General features: G+C 43.5%; 1 protein-coding gene across 3 annotated transcripts in view; it reads right to left on the reverse strand.

The window, feature by feature from the left end:
• Window positions 1-24,067, reverse strand: part of sntb1 (syntrophin, basic 1) — a 57,644-nt gene that overhangs the window by 13,675 nt on the left and 19,902 nt on the right. For all 3 annotated transcript variants that reach the window (XR_006082293.1, XM_042315725.1, XM_042315724.1), the window contains exons 3-5: window positions 16,565-16,772; window positions 7,209-7,345; window positions 5,710-5,906 (exon numbers count right to left, since the gene is read on the reverse strand). Coding sequence is in view for 2 of the 3 variants with exons in the window: in XM_042315725.1 (XP_042171659.1) it covers window positions 5,710-5,906; window positions 7,209-7,345; window positions 16,565-16,772 (542 nt within the window). In the remaining variant the exon portion in view is untranslated. The remainder of the gene's footprint in view (window positions 1-5,709; window positions 5,907-7,208; window positions 7,346-16,564; window positions 16,773-24,067) is intronic.

A 24,067-nucleotide genomic window follows, 5' to 3' on the forward strand; every position in this document is an offset into this window, starting at 1 on the left:
TGGTGGAGGGTATTGCCCATGCGCGTAGCGCAATGAACTGATTCCGACAACATATCCCGAGCCATGTTTCCGTGAAACAGAGAATGTTACAATCTGTGATGTCTCTCTGGAAGGCAACCGTTGCTTGAATTTCGTCTACCTTGTTGTCAAGACACTGGACATTGGCTAGTAGTATACTCGGGAGCGGTGGGCGATATGCACTTCTACGGAGCCTGTCCAGGTGGCCGCTTCGTCTGCCCCTTCTGCATCGCCGATGTTTTGGGTCGACTACTGGAATTAGATCCATTGTCCTGGGTGGTGGTCCGAACAGAGGATCCGCTTCGGGAAAGTTGTATTCCTGGTCGTAATGTTGGTAAGTTGACGTTGCTCTTATATCCAATAGTTCTTCCCGGCTCAATGTAATAAGATTTCCTGGCGTAACAATGTGAGAAATAATACATTAAAAAAACAAAATACTGCATTGTTTCCTAAGAACTCGAAGCGAGGCGGCCATCTCTGTCGACATCATCTATATAAACTCAGCAAAAAAAGAAACAGCCCTTTTTCAGGACCTTGTCTTTCAAAGATAATTCGTAAAAATCCAAATAACTACACAGATCTTCATTGTAAAGGATATAAAAACTGTTTCCCATGCTTGTTCAATGAACCATAAACAATTAATGAACATGCACCCGTGGAACGGTCGTTAAGACACTAACAGCTTACAGACAGTAGGCAATTAAGGTCACAGTTATGAAAACTTAGGACACTAAAGAGGCCTTTCTACTGACTCTGAAAAACACCAAAAGAAAGATGCCCAGGGTCCCTGCTCATCTGCGTGAACGTGCCTTAGGTATGCTGCAAGGAGGCATGAGGACTGCAGATGTGGCCAGGGCAATACATTTTAATGTCCGTAATGAGAGACGCCTAAGACAGCGCTACAGGGTGACAGGACGGACAGCTGATCGTCCTCGCAGTGGCAGACCACGTGTAACAACACCTGCACCGGATTGATACATCCGAACATCACACCTGCGGGACAGGTACAGGATGGCAACAACAACTGCCCGAGTTACACCAGGAACGCACAAAACCGCCATCAGTTTTCAGACTGTCCGCAATAGGCTGAGAGAGGCTGGACTGAGGGCTTGTAGGCCTGTTGTAAGGCAGGTCCTCACCAGACATCACCGGCAACAACGTCGCCTATGGGCACAAACCAACCGTCTATGGACCAGACAGGACTGGCAAAAAGTGTTCTTCACTGATGAGTCACGGTTTTGTCTCGGATTCGCGTTTATCGTCAAAGGAATGAGCTTTATACCGAGGCCTGTACTCTGGAGCGGGATCGATTTGGAGGTGGAGGGTCAGCCATGGTCTGGGGCGGTGTGTCGCAGCATCATCGGACTGGGCTTGTTGTCATTGCAGGCAATCTCAACGCTGTGTATTACTGGGAAGACATCCTCCTCCCTCGTGTGGTACCCTTCCTGCAGGCTCATCCTGACATGACCCTCCAGCATGACAGTGCCACCAGCCATACTGCTCGTTCTGTGCATGATTTCCTGCAAGACAGGAATGTCAGTGTTCTGCCATGGCCAGCGAAGAGCCCGGATCTCAATCCCATCGAGCACATCTGGGACCTGTTGGATCGGAGGGAGAGGGCTAGGGCCATTCCCCCCAGAAATGTCTGGTAACTTGCAGGTGCCTTGGTGGAAGAGTGGGGTAACATATCACAGCAAGAACTGGCAAATCTGGTGCAGTCAATGAGGAGGAGGGACCACACCAGATACTGACTGTTACTTTTGATTTTGACCCCGCCCCCCTTTGTTCAGGGACACATTATTCAATTTCCGTTAGTCACATGTCTGTGGAACTTGTTCAGTTGTTGAATCTTTTTATGTTCATACAAATATTTATACATGTTAAGTTTGCTGAAAATAAACAATTCTTTACACTGTCCAGACATAGTATATTAGGTTCCCATTGTATACCCTCCTATGACAACAATGTTTACGTGGGCCTAGCAAAGACAGCAAAGCTTATGTCTGACAGCTGATGTCAGACATAAGTGAAGTGATATATGATCCATTCCTAAAGAGCTCTTAGTGAAAACAACATATTTGACGTGGTTCCCTGAGGCACTGGATCAGTAACAACATGTATGACATAGTTCCCTGAGTCACTGGATCAGTAACAACATGTTGTGACATAGTTCCCTGAGTCACTGGATCAGTAACTACATGTTGTGACATAGTTCCCTGAGTCACTGGATCAGTAACAACATGTTGTGACATAGTTCCCTCAGACACTGGATCAGTAACAACATGTTGTGACATAGTTCCCTGAGTCACTGGATCAGTAACAACATGTTGTGACATAGTTCCCTGAGACACTGGATCAGTAACAACATGTTGTGACATAGTTCCCTCAGACACTGGATCAGTAACTACATGTTGTGACATAGTTCCCTCAGACACTGGATCAGTAACAACATGTTGTGACATAGTTCCCTCAGACACTGGATCAGTAACAACATGTTGTGACATAGTTCCCTCAGACACTGGATCAGTAACAACATGTTGTGACATAGTTCCCTCAGACACTGGATCAGTAACAACATGTTGTGACATAGTTCCCTCAGACACTGGATCAGTAACTACATGTTGTGACATAGTTCCCTCAGACACTGGATCAGTAACAACATGTTGTGACATAGTTCCCTCAGACACTGGATCAGTAACACACATGTAGTTGTAACAACATGTTACTGATAGTTCCCTCAGACACTGGATCAGTAACAACAACATGTTTCAGACACTGGATCAGTAACAACATAGTTCCCTCAGACACTGGATCAGTAACAACATGTTGTGACATAGTTCCCTCAGACACTGGATCAGTAACTACATGTTGTGACATAGTTCCCTCAGACACTGGATCAGTAACTACATGTTGTGACATAGTTCCCTCAGACACTGGATCAGTAACAACATGTTGTGACATAGTTCCCTCAGACACTGGATCAGTAACTACATGTTGTGACATAGTTCCCTGAGTCACTGGATCAGTAACAACATGTTGTGACATAGTTCCCTGAGTCACTGGATCAGTAACAACATGTTACTGATAGTTCCCTCAGACACTGGATCAGTAACAACATGTTGTGACATAGTTCCCTGAGTCACTGGATCAGTAACAACATGTTGTGACATAGTTCCCTCAGACACTGGATCAGTAACAACATGTTGTGACATAGTTCCCTCAGTCACTGGATCAGTAACAACATGTTGTGACATAGTTCCCTGAGTCACTGGATCAGTAACAACATGTTACTGATAGTTCCCTCAGACACTGGATCAGTAACAACATGTTGTGACATAGTTCCCTCAGACACTGGATCAGTAACAACACAGTTGATAAACACAGTTGATAAACACTGGTTGGGTCCCAAACAGCACCCTATTCCCCATAGGGCTCTAGTCAGATGTAGTGCACTATACTGTATAGGTATTAGGGTGCTATTTGGGACACAGATTTGTTTTGACATGTTGTAATAAACTCTGATCAACTGAACTAAGTCAGTGAGTAAAATCCCTCCTCCCTTTGGCTCTCCCATTCCCAACATGTGTCTGATCTCCACTGTATCTTATGACAGAGGACGAGGAGAGAGAGAGAGAGATCCTCCTTATGAATGAAGCAGCTGTTTAGCAGCTAAATAAAGCTATGAAACGTGCAGGACACTCTCTCCTCACCTGGCTGGGTAGTGTGGACGTCTCTCACCTAACAGCTGTTTAGCAGCTAAATAAAGCTATGAAACGTGCAGGAAACTCTCTCCTCACCTGGCTGGGTAGTGTGGACGTCTCTCACCTAACAGCTGTTTACATTTCCACTAGTGACGAGAGCTCTGCTCCTCTCTACCAGTCAGCTACAACAAGCCTGCAGCACACGTCCGAAACATCTCAGATAGCAGCATGTGTGTTTGTGTGGTAACAGGCATCTTCCAGTATGTCGCTCTAAAGTACCTGAAGGTTGGCCTGTTGTTGTGAGCAACGTGCTGAAACGATGGAAGTATTTAATACACCACCAAAACATTGTAGTGACGCCAGCAAAAGTAATGTGAGCCATATTGAGAGAGAGAATATAACTCATATTTATGTTTATTTATTTTCCCTTTTGTACTTTAACTATTTGCACATTGTTACAATACTGTACATAGACATAATATTCCTCTGAAACATTTGTGAGTGTTATGTTTACTGTTCACTTTGATTGGTTATTTCACTTTTGTTTATCACACACACACACACACACACACACACACACACACACACACAGACCACACATACCTCACAGACACACAGACCACACACACAAACCACACACAGACAAACCACACACACAGACCACACACACAAACCACACACAGACCACACACAGGTCACACACAGGTCACACACACACACACACACACAGACAGACCACACACACAAGCAGACCACACACACACACGGACCACACACACACACGGACCACAGACACACGGACCACACACACAGACAGATCACACACAGACAGACCACACTGACCACACACACACAGACTACACACACACACAGACCACAGACACACAGACCACACACACAGACAGACAGATCACACACAGACAGACCACACTGACCACACACTACACATACACAGACCACACACATACACAGGTCACACAGACTATACACACACAGTATCTCACAGTGACATTCCATTCCTTTCTCAATGTCTTCCATGTGACTGACCATCAGTAACTCCCCCTTACCAAATACTGCAGCTATGAGTACTGCACTGAGACTGACAAACCTGTCTATTTTACAACCACACTTAACATCACAACTAATCTTGATTTGAGTTACTCCCCAAGCTAATGTCTACTTAGGCTCACTGGTAGTGACTTGGTTAATCAAGTCTTTAGCTCAGCGGGCTCACACAGTCTTATAGCAGGGTCGGTGTAGTGGTACTCACTGGTAGTGACTTGGTTAATCAAGGCTTTAGCTCAGTGGGCTCACACGGTCTTATAGCAGGGTCGGTGTAGTGGTACTCACTGGTAGTGACTTGGTTAATCAAGGCTTTAGCTCAGCGGGCTCACACAGTCTTATAGCAGGGTCGGTGTAGTGGTACTCACTGGTAGTGACTTGGTTAATCAAGGCTTTAGCTCAGTGGGCTCACACGGTCTTATAGCAGGGTCGGTGTAGTGGTACTCACTGGTAGTGACTTGGTTAATCAAGGCTTTAGCTCAGCGGGCTCACACAGTCTTATAGCAGGGTCGGTGTAGTGGTACTCACTGGTAGTGACTTGGTTAATCAAGGCTTTAGCTCAGCGGGCTCACACAGTCTTATAGCAGGGTCGGTGTAGTGGTACTCACTGGTAGTGACTTGGTTAATCAAGGCTTTAGCTCAGCGGGCTCACACAGTCTTATAGCAGGGTCGGTGTAGTGGTACTCACTGGTAGAGACTTGGTTAATCAAGGCTTTAGCTCAGCAGGCTCACACAGTCTTATAGCAGGGTCGGTGTAGTGGTACTCACTGGTAGAGACTTGGTTAATCAAGGCTTTAGCTCAGCAGGCTCACACAGTCTTATAGCAGGGTCAGTGTAGTGGTACTCACTGGTAGTGACTTGGTTAATCAAGGCTTTAGCTCAGCGGGCTCACACAGTCTTATAGCAGGGTCGGTGTAGTGGTACTCACTGGTAGTGACTTCTTTGATCATCTGGGCAGAGGAGTGACAGCCCGTAACGATGTGCCTGGTCCACAGTGAAAGGTCCTGACAGGTCTCAGCTCTGAACAGGTGGGCCTCGATGCCCAGTCTGGTCCCCGTACGTGTGGCGAAGGACAGCTCCACGCCCGGCTGGGGAGAGCCTCGGTCGGGACCAGAGTGCACCAGCCTACAGACAGACACACATTCTGTTGTATTCTAAGTGCCTGCTGTTGAGAGAGACTAGCTAGTCAGGGCTGTAACCATATAACCCTCTTCACATCAAGGACATAAAGGTGTAATGATTGATAACATTATAAATAGCAACAGAGTTATTGGCTGTGTTCAGTAATGGAAACATGTTGTGGACCTGTCCTCCAGTGCCACCTCATCTTTCATGTGTGTTCTGCACCATGAGGCCAATAGAGTTTAGATGTGTTCTGATTAATGCTTGGCCAATAGAGGGTAGATGTGTTCTGATTAATGCTTGGCCAATAGAGGGTAGATGTGTTCTGTACCATGAGGCCAATAGAGTTTAGATGTGTTCTGATTAATGCTGTGCCAATAGAGGGTAGATGTGTTCTGATTATTGCTTGGCCAATAGAGGGTACGTGTGTTCTGATTATTGCTTGGCCAATAGAGGGTACGTGTGTTCTGATTATTGCTGTCCCAATAGAGGGTACGTGTGTTCTGATTATTGCTTGGCCAATAGAGGGTACGTGTGTTCTGATTATTGCTGTCCCAATAGAGGGTACGTGGGTTCTGATTATTGCTGTGCCAATAGAGGGTACGTGGGTTCTGATTATTGCTTGGCCAATAGAGGGTAGATGTGTTCTGATTATTGCTTGGCCAATAGAGGGTATGTGTGTTCTGATTATTGCTTGGCCAATAGAGGGTACGTGGGTTCTGATTATTGCTGTGCCAATAGAGGGTAGATGTGTTCTGATTATTGCTGTGCCAATAGAGGGTAGATGTGTTCTGATTATTGCTTGGCCAATAGAAGGTAGATGTGTTCTGATTATTGCTTGGCCAATAGAGGGTAGATGTGTTCTGATTATTGCTTGGCCAATAGAGGGTAGATGTGTTCTGATTATTGCTTGGCCAATAGAGGGTAGATGTGTTCTGATTATTGCTGTCCCAATAGAGGGTAGATGTGTTCTGATTATTGCTTGGCCAATAGAGGGTAGATGTGTTCTGATTATTGCTGTCCCAATAGAGGGTAGATGTGTTCTGATTATTGCTGTCCCAATAGAGGGTAGATGTGTTCTGATTATTGCTGTCCCAATAGAGGGTACGTATGTTTGGAGTGGCGGAGGATTATCATGTGGTCATGGTTGGGTTGTTCAGGGTGGATGCTACTCACCATGTGGCTAAGATAAGATAAATGTGTTTTGCTATTTGACTAGCAGGAAGACAGTGTCTTTTGCTTACTGTGTGGATAGCAGCAGCTCTTTCTCTTGTGGCTAGTAGAGTGAGGGTGTGTGTAGCGTACCGTGTAGCTAACAGTGGGTATGTGTGTGCAGGGCTGTGCCAGGAAGCCTTCATGCGTGGAAGGCTGTGATAGAGGAGCAGGTCTTTCTCTGTCACCATCACCAGCACTGGCTTCCACTGCTGCTTCTCACTCTCTGTCTAGGGGAAAACACACCACACCGTGTTAGAATACTCTCTGTCTGGGAGAAAACACACCATGTTAGAATACTCTCTGTCTGGGAGAAAACACACCATGTTAGAATACTCTCTGTCTGGGAGAAAACACACCATGTTAGAATACTCTCTGTCTGGGAGAAAACACACCATGTTAGAATACTCTCTGTCTGGGAGAAAACACACCATGTTAGAATACTCTCTGTCTAGGAGAAAACACACCATGTTAGAATACTCTCTGTCTGGGAGAAAACACACCATGTTAGAATACTCTCTGTCTAGGAGAAAACACACCATGATGGAATACTCTCTGTCTGGGAGAAAACACACCATGTTAGAATACTCTCTGTCTAGGAGAAAACACACCATGTTAGAATACTCTCTGTCTGGGAGAAAACACACCATGTTAGAATACTCTCTGTCTGGGAGAAAACACACCACACCATGTTAGAATACTCTCTGTCTAGGAGAAAACACACCATGTTAGAATACTCTCTGTCTGGGAGAAAACACACCATGTTAGAATACTCTCTGTCTAGGAGAAAACACACCACACCGTGTTAGAATACTCTCTGTCTAGGAGAAAACACACCACACCGTGTTAGAATACTCTCTGTCTGGGAGAAAACACACCACACACACCGTGTTAGAATACTCTCTGTCAAGGAGAAAACACACCACACCATGTTAGAATACTCTCTGTCTGGGAGAAAACACACCACACCGTGTTAGAATACTCTCTGTCTAGGAGAAAACACACCACACCGTGTTAGAATACTCTCTGTCTGGGAGAAAACACACCACACCATGTTAGAATACTCTCTGTCTAGGAGAAAACACACCACACCGTGTTAGAATACTCTCTGTCTAGGAGAAAACACACCACACCGTGTTAGAATACTCTCTGTTAGGGAGAAAACACACCATGTTAGAATACTCTCTGTCTAGGAGAAAACGCACCACACAGTGTTAGAATACTCTCTGTCTGGGAGAAAACACACCACACCATGTTAGAATACTCTCTGTCTGGGAGAAAACACACCACACCATGTTAGAATACTCTCTGTCTGGGAGAAAACACACCATGTTAGAATACTCTCTGTCTGGGAGAAAACACACCACACCATGTTAGAATACTCTCTGTCTAGGAGAAAACACACCACACCATGTTAGAATACTCTCTGTCTGGGAGAAAACACACCATGTTAGAATACTCTCTGTCTAGGAGAAAACACACCATGTTAGAATACTCTCTGTCTGGGAGAAAACACACCGTGTTAGAATACTCTCTGTCTAGGAGAAAACACACCGTGTTAAAATACTCTCTGTCTGGGAGAAAACACACCACACCATGTTAGAATACTCTCTGTCTGGGAGAAAACACACCGTGTTAGAATACTCTCTGTCTGGGAGAAAACACACCACACCATGTTAGAATACTCTCTGTCTAGGAGAAAACACACCACACCGTGTTAGAATATTCTCTGTCTGGGAGAAAACACACCACACCATGTTAGAATACTCTCTGTCTGGGAGAAAACACACCACACCGTGTTAGAATACTCTCTGTCTAGGAGAAAACACACCGTGTTAGAATACTCTCTGTCTAGGAGAAAACACACCACACCATGTTAGAATACTCTCTGTCTAGGAGAAAACACACCGTGTTAGAATACTCTCTGTCTGGGAGAAAACACACCACACCATGTTAGAATACTCTCTGTCTAGGAGAAAACACACCGTGTTAGAATACTCTCTGTCTGGGAGAAAACACACCACACCATGTTAGAATACTCTCTGTCTGGGAGAAAACACACCACACCATGTTAGAATACTCTCTGTCTAGGAGAAAACACACCACACCATGTTAGAATACTCTGTCTGGGAGAAAACACACCACACCATGTTAGAATACTCTCTGTCTAGGAGAAAACACACCACACCGTGTTAGAATACTCTCTGTCTGGGAGAAAACACACCACACCGTGTTAGAATACTCTCTGTCTGGGAGAAAACACACCACACCATGTTAGAATACTCTCTGTCTGGGAGAAAACACACCACACCATGTTAGAATACTCTCTGTCTAGGAGAAAACACACCGTGTTAGAATACTCTCTGTCTGGGAGAAAACACACCACACCATGTTAGAATACTCTCTGTCTAGGAGAAAACACACCGTGTTAGAATACTCTCTGTCTGGGAGAAAACACACCACACCATGTTAGAATACTCTCTGTCTAGGAGAAAACACACCGTGTTAGAATACTCTCTGTCTAGGAGAAAACACACCACACCATGTTAGAATACTCTCTGTCTGGGAGAAAACACACCACACCATGTTAGAATACTCTCTGTCTAGGAGAAAACACACCATGTTAGAATACTCTCTGTCTGGGAGAAAACACACCGTGTTAGAATACTCTCTGTCTAGGAGAAAACACACCACACCGTGTTAGAATACTCTCTGTCTAGGAGAAAACACACCACACCGTGTTAGAATACTCTCTGTCTGGGAGAAAACACACACACACACCGTGTTAGAATACTGTCAAGGAGAAAACACACCACACACACCGTGTTAGAATACTCTCTGTCAAGGAGAAAACACACCACACCATGTTAGAATACTCTCTGTCTGGGAGAAAACACACCACACCGTGTTAGAATACTCTCTGTCTAGGAGAAAACACACCACACCGTGTTAGAATACTCTCTGTCTAGGAGAAAACACACCACACCATGTTAGAATACTCTCTGTCTGGGAGAAAACACACCATGTTAGAATACTCTCTTTCTGGGAGAAAACACACCATGTTAGAATACTCTCTGTCTGGGAGAAAACACACCGTGTTAGAATACTCTCTGTCTGGGAGAAAACACACCATGTTAGAATACTCTCTGTCTGGGAGAAAACACACCACACCATGTTAGAATACTCTCTGTCTAGGAGAAAACACACCACACCGTGTTAGAATACTCTCTGTCTGGGAGAAAACACACCACACCATGTTAGAATACTCTCTGTCTAGGAGAAAACACACCACACAGTGTTAGAATACTCTCTGTCTAGGAGAAAACACACCACACCGTGTTAGAATACTCTCTGTCTAGGAGAAAACACACCACACCATGTTAGAATACTCTCTGTCTAGGAGAAAACACACCACACAGTGTTAGAATACTCTCTGTCTAGGAGAAAACACACCACACCGTGTTAGAATACTCTCTGTTAGGGAGAAAACACACCATGTTAGAATACTCTCTGTCTAGGAGAAAACGCACCACACAGTGTTAGAATACTCTCTGTCTGGGAGAAAACACACCACACCATGTTAGAATACTCTCTGTCTGGGAGAAAACACACCACACCATGTTAGAATACTCTCTGTCTGGGAGAAAACACACCATGTTAGAATACTCTCTGTCTGGGAGAAAACACACCACACCATGTTAGAATACTCTCTGTCTAGGAGAAAACACACCGTGTTAGAATACTCTCTGTCTAGGAGAAAACACACCACACCATGTTAGAATACTCTCTGTCTGGGAGAAAACACACCACACCATGTTAGAATACTCTCTGTCTAGGAGAAAACACACCGTGTTAGAATACTCTCTGTCTAGGAGAACACACCACACCATGTTAGAATACTCTCCGTCTAGGAGAAAACACACCGTGTTAGAATACTCTCTGTCTGGGAGAAAACACACCACACCATGTTAGAATACTCTCTGTCTAGGAGAAAACACACCGTGTTAGAATACTCTCTGTCTGGGAGAAAACACACCACACCATGTTAGAATACTCTCTGTCTGGGAGAAAACACACCACACCATGTTAGAATACTCTCTGTCTAGGAGAAAACACACCACACCATGTTAGAATACTCTGTCTGGGGAGAAAACACACCACACCATGTTAGAATACTCTCTGTCTAGGAGAAAACACACCACACCGTGTTAGAATACTCTCTGTCTGGGAGAAAACACACCACACCGTGTTAGAATAATCTCTGTCTGGGGAAAAAACACACCATGTTAGAATACTCTCTGTCACACCACACCATGTTAGAATACTCTCTGTCTAGGAGAAAACACACACACCATGTTAGAATACTCTCTGTCTGGGAGAAAACACACCACACCATGTTAGAATACTCTCTGTCTGGGAGAAAACAAACCACACCGTGTTAGAATACTCTCTGTCTGGGAGAAAACACACCACACCATGTTAGAATACTCTCTGTCTAGGAGAAAACACACCGTGTTAGAATACTCTCTGTCTAGGAGAAAACACACCACACCATGTTAGAATACTCTCTGTCTGGGAGAAAACACACCACACCATGTTAGAATACTCTCTGTCTGGGAGAAAACACACCGTGTTAGAATACTCTCTGTCTGGGAGAAAACACACCATGTTAGAATACTCTCTGTCTGGGAGAAAACACACCACACCATGTTAGAATACTCTCTGTCTGGGAGAAAACACACCACACCGTGTTAGAATACTCTCTGTCTGGGAGAAAACACACCATGTTAGAATACTGTTTGCATGGGGGTTACTGGTGCAATGGAGGGAATGTTATGGACTAGAAAATACAATTTAGCAAGAGTGATAAGCACATAAAACTAACATCAAAGACACAACCTTGAACGTCTTCAGCATTTTTCTCTATGTAACTAAGTCTTCGTAACAAAATCTTGGTTATTTTTCACAGGAAGGCACTTTATACAGTTTATTCATCTTGGCCTGTAGATAAACTCTCAGCTCCCAGACACCCAATACAACACCGGCTTGCATAACATTATACAGCATAACCATCCTCATTATGAAAGTTACAGCACAATCCTCATTATGAACACCTAGTTACAGCACAATCCTCATTATGAACACCTAGTTACAGCACAATCCTCATTATGAACACCTAGTTACAGCACAATCCTCATTATGAAAGTTACAGCACAATCCTCATTATGAACACCTAGTTACAGCACAATCCTCATTATGAACACCTAGTTACAGCACAATCCTCATTATGAACACCTAGTTACAGCACAATCCTCATTATGAACACCTAGTTACAGCACAATCCTCATTATGAACACCTAGTTACAGCACAATCCTCATTATGAACACCTACTTACAGCACAATCCTCATTATGAACACCTAGTTACAGCACAATCCTCATTATGAACACCTAGTTACAGCACAATCCTCAATATGAAAGTTACAGCACAATCCTAGTTATTAGAACACCTAGTTACAGCACAATCCTCATTATGAACACCTAGTTACAGCACAATCCTCATTATGAAAGTTACAGCACAATCCTCATTATGAAAGTTACCGCACAATCCACATTATGAACACCTAGTTACAGCACAATCCTCATTATGAAAGTTACAGCACAATCCTCATTATGAAAGTTACAGCACAATCCTCATTATGAACACCTAGTTACAGCACAATCCTCATTATGAACACCTAGTTACAGCACAATCCTCATTATGAACACCTAGTTACAGCACAATCCTCAATATGAAAGTTACAGCACAATCCTCATTATGAACACCTAGTTACAGCACAATCCTCATTATGAACACCTAGTTACAGCACAATCCTCATTATGAACACCTAGTTACAGCACAATCCTCATTATGAACACCTAGTTACAGCACAATCCTCATTATGAACACCTAGTTACAGCACAATCCTCATTATGAACGCCTAGTTACAGCACAATCCTCATTATGAACACCTAGTTACAGCACAATCCTCAATATGAACACCTAGTTACAGCACAATCCTCATTATTATGAACACCTAGTTACAGCACAATCCTCATTATGAACACCTAGTTACAGCACAATCCTCATTATGAACACCTAGTTACAGCACAATCCTCATTATGAACACCTAGTTACAGCACAATCCTCATTATGAAAGTTACAGCACAATCCTCATTATGAACACCTAGTTACAGCACAATCCTCATTATGAAAGTTACAGCACAATCCTCATTATGAACACCTAGTTACAGCACAATCCTCATTATGAACACCTAGTTACAGCACAATCCTCATTATGAACACCTAGTTACAGCACAATCCTCATTATGAACACCTAGTTACAGCACAATCCTCATTATGAACACCTAGTTACAGCACAATCCTCATTATACCTAGTTACAGCACAATCCTCATTATAGTTACAGCACAATCCTCATTATGAACACCTAGTTACAGCACAATCCTCATTATAAAAGTTACAGCACAATCCTCATTATGAACACCTAGTTACAGCACAATCCTCATTATGAACACCTAGTTACAGCACAATCCTCATTATGAACACCTAGTTACAGCACAATCCTCATTATGAACACCTAGTTACAGCACAATCCTCATTATGAACACCTAGTTACAGCACAATCCTCATTATGAACACCTAGTTACAGCACAATCCTCATTATGAACACCTAGTTACAGCACAATCCTCATTATGAACACCTAGTTACAGCACAATCCTCATTATGAACACCTACTTACAGCACAATCCTCATTATGAACACCTAGTTACAGCACAATCCTCATTATGAAAGTTACAGCACAATCCTCATTATGAAAGTTACCGCACAATCCTCATTATGAACACCTAGTTACAGCACAATCCTCATTATGAACACCTAGTTACAGCACAATCCTCATTATGAAAGTTACAGCACAATCCTCATTATGAAAGTTACAGCACAATCCTCATTATGAACACCTAGTTACAGCACAATCCTCATTATGAAAGTTACAGCACAATCCTCATTATGAAAGTTACAGCACAATCCTCATTATGAACACCTAGTTACAGCACAATCCTCATTATGAAAGTTACAGCACAATCCTCATTATGAACACCTAGTTACAGCACAATCCTCATTATGAACACCTAGTTACAGCACAATCCTCATTATGAACACCTAGTTACAGCACAATCCTCATTATGAACACCTAGTTACAGCACAATCCTCATTATGAACACCTAGTTACAGCACAATCCTCATTATGAACACCTAGTTACAGCACAATCCTCATTATGAACACCTAGTTACAGCACAATCCTCATTATGAACACCTAGTTACAGCACAATCCTCATTATGAACACCTAGTTACAGCACAATCCTCATTATGAACACCTAGTTACAGCACAATCCTCATTATGAACCTAGTTACAGCACAATCCTCATTATGAACACCTAGTTACAGCACAATCCTCATTATGAACACCTAGTTACAGCACAATCCTCATTATGAACACTAGTTACAGCACAATCCTCATTATGAACACCTAGTTACAGCACAATCCTCATTATGAACACCTAGTTACAGCACAATCCTCATTATGAACACCTAGTTACAGCACAATCCTCATTATGAACACCTAGTTACAGCACAATCCTCATGAACACCTAGTTATGAACACCTAGTTACAGCACAATCCTCATTATGAACACCTAGTTACAGCACAATCCTCATTATGAACACCTAGTTACAGCACAATCCTCATTATGAACACCTAGTTACAGCACAATCCTCATTATGAACGCCTAGTTACAGCACAATCCTCATTATGAACGCCTAGTTACAGCACAATCCTCATTATGAACACCTAGTTACAGCACAATCCTCATTATGAACACCTAGTTACAGCACAATCCTCATAACCATAAGCCTCTTGTCTCACTATGAAGTCCTCAGCTAGTTGTGAGAACATATGATTCTGGTGGCCATAGGTCAATCCTATAACATTACCAACACATGCTGCCAAGTAACCATATTAAAACACCATATACAGGCTCACAAACGTCGCTCTAACTAAAGCCTACACAACCACATAGTTAGTGTGTAATCATTCAATTTAAAACGCTGCCACAGTATAATTGGCTATAGTATGAGAGTGAATATAAAGTCTGTGGTTAAAAACCAGGCTCAGGACAGTTGCACAGAGCAACCTCAACAAGGCTGTAAAACAAGGATCCCCACCTCTCCTCTCCTCTCCTCTCCATCACACAGCTAAGTAGAGACTGACTCCAGCCTGTAGTGTGTTGACCATCACACAGCTAAGTAGAGACCGACTCCAGCCTGTAGTGTGTTGACCATCACACAGCTAAGTAGAGACTGACTCCAGTCTGTAGTGTGTTGACCATCACACAGCTAAGTAGAGACTCAGACTCCTGAGTGTGTCAGATTGACGTTGTGCAAAGGAACATGGGACGGCAGGCGAAGCCTAGGCAGACCACTCCACTCCACACACGCTGAAAGGCTTTAGGCCCTTATAATTATTCACAGACTGCAGAAACTGCATCCCAAATGGCACCATATTCCTTATATAGTGCACTAGGGTGCCATTTGTGACTCACTATGGGGCAGGCAGGCAGTGATACAAGAGGAACTCATTAAGAAGCCTGGAAAGCATCCTCTGGCTTGGCTTGGCAGACTGACTGACTGACTGGCTGACTGGTTGACTGACTGCCCAAAGTACAGGGCTATAGTCTACCCAGTATTAGCCGTCTCGCTCTCTCTCTGCCAGGCAGGCCCTGACTAATAAGAGAGTGATGAAAGAGGATTTAGAGGAGGACGAGGAAAGGGGGGGACTGGAGTCAGGCAGGGAAAAGTCACCTGGGATCAATAGCTGCTGTACTGTATAGAAGGAACACTACAAAGCCCCCATCTGGGCTTCTTCTGTTGTAATCTACTGCATCAGCTATACTGTATGAGGTTCCAAGAATGCTTGGCTCACCATCGTATAACTGCCTCACAAACATCACATATGAGCTATTATCAGAAGGTGGGCTGTGAAGGCATATTATAGGTCTGATTCACAAACATCACATATGAGTTATTATCAGAAGGTGGTCTGTGAAGGCATATTATAGGTCTGATTCACAAACATCACATATGAGCTATTATCAGAAGGTGGGCTGTGAAGGCATATTATAGGTCTGATTCACAAACATCACATATGAGCTATTATCAGAAGGTGGGCTGTGAAGGCATATTATAGGTCTGATTCACAAACATCACATATGAGCTATTATCAGAAGGTGGTCTGTGAAGGCATATTATAGGTCTGATTAAAGGTGAGCTTGTTTCTTTCAGGTGTTTTCCTGCACCAACATTCAATAAAGTACAGAGTAGATCCTACCTTCTCAGCCAGCCAGCCCAGGTGTCTGATCTCTCTGCTCCCTGCGATTCCTGTTCTTCCTGTGTGCTCTTTGACCTCCGTGATGACCTTGTCGATGAGGTTAGAGGTCGCCGACTGCATGACCTCGAACCAGGCCTGGGCCGAGGCTGTGTCTCTACACCGTAACACCACCGTATGCTTGGCGTCCGGAGAGTGCAGCTCTAACTGCCTGGAGGACACACAAACAGACGGAGAGACATTCGCAAATATCTCCCATAGCACAGCTTTCAGTGGACATGAGAAAAAGGCTTCTTCAGTTCAACAAAGACTACTTCCCTTTGAAGGGAAAGGAAGATGACCCCTGTGTGCTTGATGATGTCCTAAGTGAATGGAAATGATCCCAAGCACCACTAAAAGACTGTTTCACACAGCGTCTCTTCTTCTGGCTAAGATAAACATTTCCTCTGATGTACCTAGCACTGTGTACAGTGGGTGTGTATTTATTTACAGACCTGCTTCCTCATCATTGGTTGATAAAGTTTGGTTTGTCACTTGTGGGATGTGCAGTAAGTTTCAAGCCTTTTTGGTATTGGAAACATTAGCTAAGTATATTATGAATACATTCAGCGAACAACAAAAAATCTATCAAATGAACAAGGTTGAAGGAAACCGTTTTCACCTCAGACCTGGGCCTTGACTATGACCACTGTTGATAAATCTACCTGTCATTAATCAGAGACAGTGGGAGACCATGTTATCATGATGTCACAAACCACTAGATCAACTGCAGGTGCTCTCTCTCCTACTCGCCCCCACCAACCCCCCACCCCACTCCCCAGTCCCCCACCACAGTTAAAAATAGAAACCAGAGACTTGATTGAGGAGAAACAGAAGTCAGATGTCATATGGAGGGACCTGAAGTGTTTACGTTAGTTAGAGGCTGGCTGGCTTGGCTGGCTGGAAAAAGGCCCAAGCTCTCCCCCAGACCTGCTGGTTTCAAAGACTATTTGGAATCGTTTTGTATACTTTGAGCGTTTGCTTTAGTCTGCCTGGAGTGCCAGATGGGTGGGCATTGCACTTACAAGCTCAATCAAGCACAACTAAAATATTTGAAAGACTTCAAATAGTATTTGAACCCAGGTGTGTTCTCCCCATTCAAGGCCCATCCACATCCAGTCAGGTCATCTCTCCAACATGGGACACTAACTACTGAGCCATTAAAGAAGCCAAGGCCAGATTTAGAAAGTGGACTCACTGTGTGGTCAATGATGGTCTGTCTACCTGTTTGTTTTCCACTGACAAACCGCTTTTTATTTCAGAGGAAAAAAACTGCTCGCAAAAGGCAAATATCTCAAGCTAAAATAAGCATGCATCGTTTTACCCTCTCTCTGTGTCTGTCTGTCTGTGTCTCCAGAGAGGAGAGAGTTTCCTCCCTCCTCAGACAGATTTACTAGAGAGAGAGAGAGAGAGAGAGAGAGAGAGAGAGAGAGAGAGAGAGAGAGAGATATGCAGTAAATCTGTCTGAGGGAGGAAACTCTCTCCTCACCTGGCTGGGTAGTGTGGACATCTCACCTAACAGCTGTTTACATTTCCACTAGTGACGAGAGCTCTGCTCCTCTCTACCAGTCAGCTACAACAAGCCTGCAGCACACGCCCGAAACATCTCAGATAGCAGCATGTGTGTTTGTGTGGTAACAGGCATCTCCCAGTATGTCGCTCTAAAGTACCTGAAGGTTGGCCTGTTGTTGTGAGCAACGTGCTGAAATGATGGAAGTATTTAATACACCACCAAAACATTGTAGTGACGCCAGTAAATATCACTCAATAGAAACAGATGCTAGGTTGTGGTAGTGTGTGATTTACATCTGATGTGTTTTGGGACAGACTGGATAAAACATTCACTACTTTGATGGTTATATTGTCATGTGTGTTACTGTCGTTCTACTGTTAGTGTGATACTGCAACACTGACAACAGAGCTAAGACCTATGTGCTGTAAAAGTGATCTTTAATTTTTGTTATAAACACACAAAAAAAGTATTTGCTTTGTAAATATGGGGTATTGTGTGTAGATTGATGAGGATTTTATTTATTATTTCATTTTGGAATAAGACTTTAACGTAGCAAACTGTAGAAAGAGTCAAGGGGTCTGAATACTTTCTGAATGCACCGTATGTGAGCCATTGGCTCTTCATTAAGTAGGTTAGCTGTGGTCTAACCCCTCAGTGACTGACTTCCTCTTCATAGTGGTTCATCTCGCAGACCAAAGAGCATAGACATAGAACTACTAGAACTGTGGGTCTGAATACTTTCTGAATGCACCGTATGTGAGCCATTGGCTCTTCATTAAGTAGGTTAGCTGTGGTCTAACCCCTCAGTGACTGACTTCCTCTTCATAGTGGTTCATCTCACAGACCAAAGAGCATTTTTTATTTATTTATTTCACCTTTATTTAACCAGGTAGACCAGTTGAGAACAAGTTCTCATTTACAACTGCGACCTGGCCAAGATAAAGCAAAGCAGTTCGACAGATACAACAACACAGAGTTACACATGGAGTAAAACAAACATACAGTCAATAATACAGTATAAACAAGTCTATATACAATGTGAGCAAATGAGGTGAGAAGGGAGGTAAAGGCAAAAAAAGGCCATGGTGGCAAAGTAAATACAATATAGCAAGTAAAACACTGGAATGGTAGATTTGCAGTGGAAGAATGTGCAAAGTAGAAATAAAAATAATGGGGTGCAAAGGAGCAAAATAAATAAAATAAATACAGTAGGAGGAGAGGTAGTTGTTTGGGCTAAATTATAGGTGGGCTATGTACAGGTGCAGTAATCTGTGAGCTGCTCTGATAGTTGGTGCTTAAAGCTAGTGAGGGAGATAAATGTTTCCAGTTTCAGAGATTTTTGTAGTTTGTTCCAGTCATTGGCAGCAGAGAACTGGAAGGAGAGGCGGCCAAAGAAAGAATTGGTTTTGGGGGTGACTAGAGAGATATACCTGCTGGAGTGCGTGCTACAGGTGGGAGATGCTATGGTGACCAGCGAGCTGAGATAAGGGGGGACTTTACCTAGCAGGGTCTTGGTAGATGACATGGAGCCAGTGGGTTTGGCGAAGAGTATGAAGCGAGGGCCAGCCAATGAGAGCGTACAGGTCGCAATGGTGGGTAGTATATGGGGCTTTGGTGACAAAACGGATGGCACTGTGATAGACTGCATCCAATTTGCTTAGACATAGAACTACTAGAACTGTAGGACAATTCACTTTCTAGTCAAATTGCCATGGCTCTGAGGGCCTTCCGCTTCTAGTAATTATATTTCTATGTCACAGCACATAGGTCTTACCTCTGTTGTCAGTGTTGCAGTATCACACTAACAGTAGAACGACAGCAACGAACATGACAATATAACCATCAAAGTAGTAATGTTTGTGTGTCATATCTAAATGACTGTATAAAGACCAGGCCTGTCTAAATGCCTGTCTAAATGACTGTATAAATACCAGGCCTGTCTAAATGACTGTATAAAGACCAGGCCTGTCTAAATGACTGTATAAATACCAGGCCTGTCTAAATGACTGTATAAAGACCAGGCCTGTCTAAATACCAGGCCTGTCTAAATGACTGTATAAATACCAGGCCTGTCTAAATGACTGTATAAATACCAGGCCTGTCTAAATGACTGTATAAATACCAGGCCTGTCTAAATGACTGTATAAAGACCAGGCCTGTCTAAATGACTGTCTAAATGACTGTATAAATACCAGGCCTGTCTAAATGACTGTATAAAGACCAGGCCTGTCTAAATGACTGTATAAATACCAGGCCTGTCTAAATGACTGTATAAATACCAGGCCTGTCTAAATGACTGTATAAATACCAGGCCTGTCTAAATGACTGTCTAAATGACTGTATAAATACCAGGCCTGTCTAAATGACTGTATAAATACCAGGCCTGTCTAAATGACTGTATAAATACCAGGCCTGTCTAAATGACTGTATAAATACCAGGCCTGTCTAAATGACTGTCTAAATGACTGTATAAAGACCAGGCCTGTCTAAATACCAGGCCTGTCTTAATGACTGTATAAATACCAGGCCTGTCTAAATGACTGTCTAAATGACTGTATAAATACCAGGCCTGTCTAAATGACTGTATAAAGACCAGGCCTGTCTAAATACCAGGCCTGTCTTAATGACTGTATAAATACCAGGCCTGTCTAAATGCCTGTGTAAATGACTGTATAAATACCAGGCCTGTCTAAATGACTGTCTAAATGACTGTATAAATACCAGGCCTGTCTAAATGACTGTATAAATACCAGGCCTGTCTAAATGACTGTATAAAGACCAGGCCTGTCTAAATGACTGTATAAATACCAGGCCTGTCTAAATGACTGTATAAATACCAGGCCTGTCTAAATGCCTGTGTAAATGACTGTATAAATACCAGGCCTGTCTAAATGACTGTCTAAATGACTGTATAAATACCAGGCCTGTCTAAATGACTGTATAAATACCAGGCCTGTCTAAATGACTGTATAAAGACCAGGCCTGTCTAAATGCCTGTATAAATACCAGGCCTGTCTAAATGACTGTATAAATACCAGGCCTGTCTAAATGACTGTTTAAATGCCAGGCCTGTCTAAATGACTGTTTAAAGACCAGGCCTGTCTAAATGACTGTATAAATACCAGGCCTGTCTAAGTCTAAGGCCATGGACTCAGATCCTCCCGATGCTCCGGTGCGAGGTTGGACGTGGACTCACTGTAAAGGATGGGCTCAGGGCGATCGAGTTCCTGGTCGGGTGGAGGTGTCTGCCTCGGATAGGTTATAGATGAGGAGGTAAGGGAGGATGGCAAAGTCAGATCCATAACTTTGGGATAAAATAGAACCGTAAAATTGTACCGTGCGGCGGCAGGTAGCCTAGTGGTTAGAGTGGAGGGATGGCAGGTAGCCTAGTGGTTAGAGTGGAGGGACGGCAGGTATACTAGTGGTTAGAGTGTAGGGACGGCAGGTAGCCTAGTGGTTAGAGTGGGGGACGGCAGGTAGCCTAGTGGTTAGAGTGGAGGGACTGCAGGTAGCCTAGTGGTTAGAGTGGAGGGACGGCAGGTATACTAGTGGTTAGAGTGGAGGGACGGCAGGTAGCCTAGTGGTTAGAGTGTAGGGACGGCAGGTAGCCTAGTGGTTAGAGTGTAGGGACTGCAGGTAGCCTAGTGGTTAGAGTGTAGGGGCAGGCAGGGTAGCCTAGTGGTTAGAGTGGAGGGACGGCAGGTAGCCTAGTGGTTAGAGTGTAGGGACTGCAGGTAGCCTAGTGGTTAGAGTGTAGGGGCGGCAGGTAGCCTAGTGGTTAGAGTGGAGGGACTGCAGGTAGCCTAGTGGTTAGAGTGGAGGGACGGCAGGTAGCCTAGTGGTTAGAGTGTAGGGACTGTTGGCAGGTAGCCTAGTGGTTAGAGTGTAGGGGCGGCAGGTAGCCTAGTGGTTCGAGTGGAAGGACTGCAGGTAGCCTAGTGGTTAGAGTGTAGGGGCGGCAGGTAGCCTAGTGGTTAGAGTGTAGGGACGGCAGGTAGCCTAGTGGTTAGAGTGTAGGGACTGCAGGTAGCCTAGTGGTTAGAGTGTAGGGACGGCAGGTAGCCTAGTGGTTCGAGTGGAAGGACTGCAGGTAGCCTAGTGGTTAGAGTGTAGGGACTGCAGGTAGCCTAGTGGTTAGAGTGTAGGGACGGCAGGTAGCCTAGTGGTTAGAGTGTAGGGACTGCAGGTAGCCTAGTGGTTAGAGTGTAGGGGCAGGCAGGTAGCCTAGTGGTTAGAGTGTAAGGATGGCAGGTAGCCTAGTGGTTAGAGTGTAAGGATGGCAGGTAGCCTAGTGGTTAGAGTGTAGGGACGGCAGGTAGCCTAATGGTTAGAGTGTAAGGATGGCAGGTAGCCTAGTGGTTAGAGTGTAAGGATGGCAGGTAGCCTAGTGGTTAGAGTGTAGGGACGGCAGGTAGCCTAGTGGTTAGAGTGTAGGGACGGCAGGTAGCCTAGTGGTTAGAGTGTAAGGATGGCAGGTAGCCTAGTGGTTAGAGTGTAGGGGCGGTAGGTAGCCTAGTGGTTAGAGCGTTGGACTAGTAACCGAAAGGTTGCTAGATTGAATCCCCGAGCTGAGAAGGTAAAAATCTGTCATTCTGCCCCTGAACAAGGCAGTTAACCCACTGTTCCTAGACCAGTTAACCCACTGTTCCTACGCCGTCATTGTAAATAAGAATTTGTTCTTAAACTGACTTGTCTAGTTAAATAACGGTAAAATAAATAATTTTTAAATAATCTAAAGACAAGGCGAGCATGATCAATTGGTCCCTAAAGTAAAGGTAAAGCTGAGGGCATAAGGTTAATTAAGGTAGAAACCATTTCTCTGTGTTGGTTAATTAAGGTAGAAACTGTTTCTCTGTGTTGGTTAATTAAGGTAGAAACTGTTTCTCTGTGTTGGTTAATTAAGGTAGAAACCGTTTCTCTGTTGGTTAATTAAGGTAGACTATGTGTGTCAGATAGAAACCGTTTCTCTGTTGGTTAATTAAGGTAGGCTATGTGTGTTAGATAGAAACTGTTTCTCTGTGTTGGTTAATTAAGGTAGGCTATGTGTGTTAGATAGAAACTGTTTCTCTGTGTTGGTTAATTAAGGTAGAAACTGTTTCTCTCTGTTGGTTAATTAAGGTAGACTATGTGTGTCAGATAGAAACTGTTTCTCTGTTGGTTAATTAAGGTAGAAACTGTTTCTCTGTTGGTTAATTAAGGTAGAAACTGTTTCTCTGTGTTGGTTAATTAAGGTAGGCTATGTGTGTTAGAAACTGTTTCTCTGTGTTGGTTAATTAAGGTAGGCTATGTGTGTCAGATAGAAACTGTTTCTCTGTGTTGGTTAATTAAGGTAGACTATGTGTGTCAGAAACTGTTTCTCTGTTGGTTAATTAAGGTAGAAACTGTTTCTCTGTTGGTTAATTAAGGTAGAAACTGTTTCTCTGTGTTGGTTAATTAAGGTAGGTAGAAACTGTTTCTCTGTGTTGGTTAATTAAGGTAGAAACTGTTTCTCTCTGTTGGTTAATTAAGGTAGGCTATGTGTGTTAGAAACTGTTTCTCTGTGTTGGTTAATTAAGGTAGGCTATGTGTGTCAGATAGAAACTGTTTCTCTGTGTTGGTTAATTAAGGTAGAAACCGTTTCTCTGTTGGTTAATTAAGGTAGAAACCGTTTCTCTGTTGGTTAATTAAGGTAGACTATGTGTGTCAGATAGAAACTGTTTCTCTGTGTTGGTTAATTAAGGTAGACTATGTGTGTCAGATAGAAACTGTTTCTCTGTGTTGGTTAATTAAGGTAGAAACCGTTTCTCTGTTGGTTAATTAAGGTAGAAACCGTTTCTCTGTTGGTTAATTAAGGTAGACTATGTGTGTCAGATAGAAACCGTTTCTCTGTTGGTTAATTAAGGTAGGCTATGTGTGTCAGAAACTGTTTCTCTGTGTTGGTTAATTAAGGTAGTCTATGTGTCAGATAGAAACTG

Source organism: Oncorhynchus tshawytscha, unplaced genomic scaffold (genome assembly GCF_018296145.1).
Source record: "Oncorhynchus tshawytscha isolate Ot180627B unplaced genomic scaffold, Otsh_v2.0 Un_contig_2444_pilon_pilon, whole genome shotgun sequence".
Lineage (NCBI taxonomy): Eukaryota > Metazoa > Chordata > Actinopteri > Salmoniformes > Salmonidae > Oncorhynchus > Oncorhynchus tshawytscha.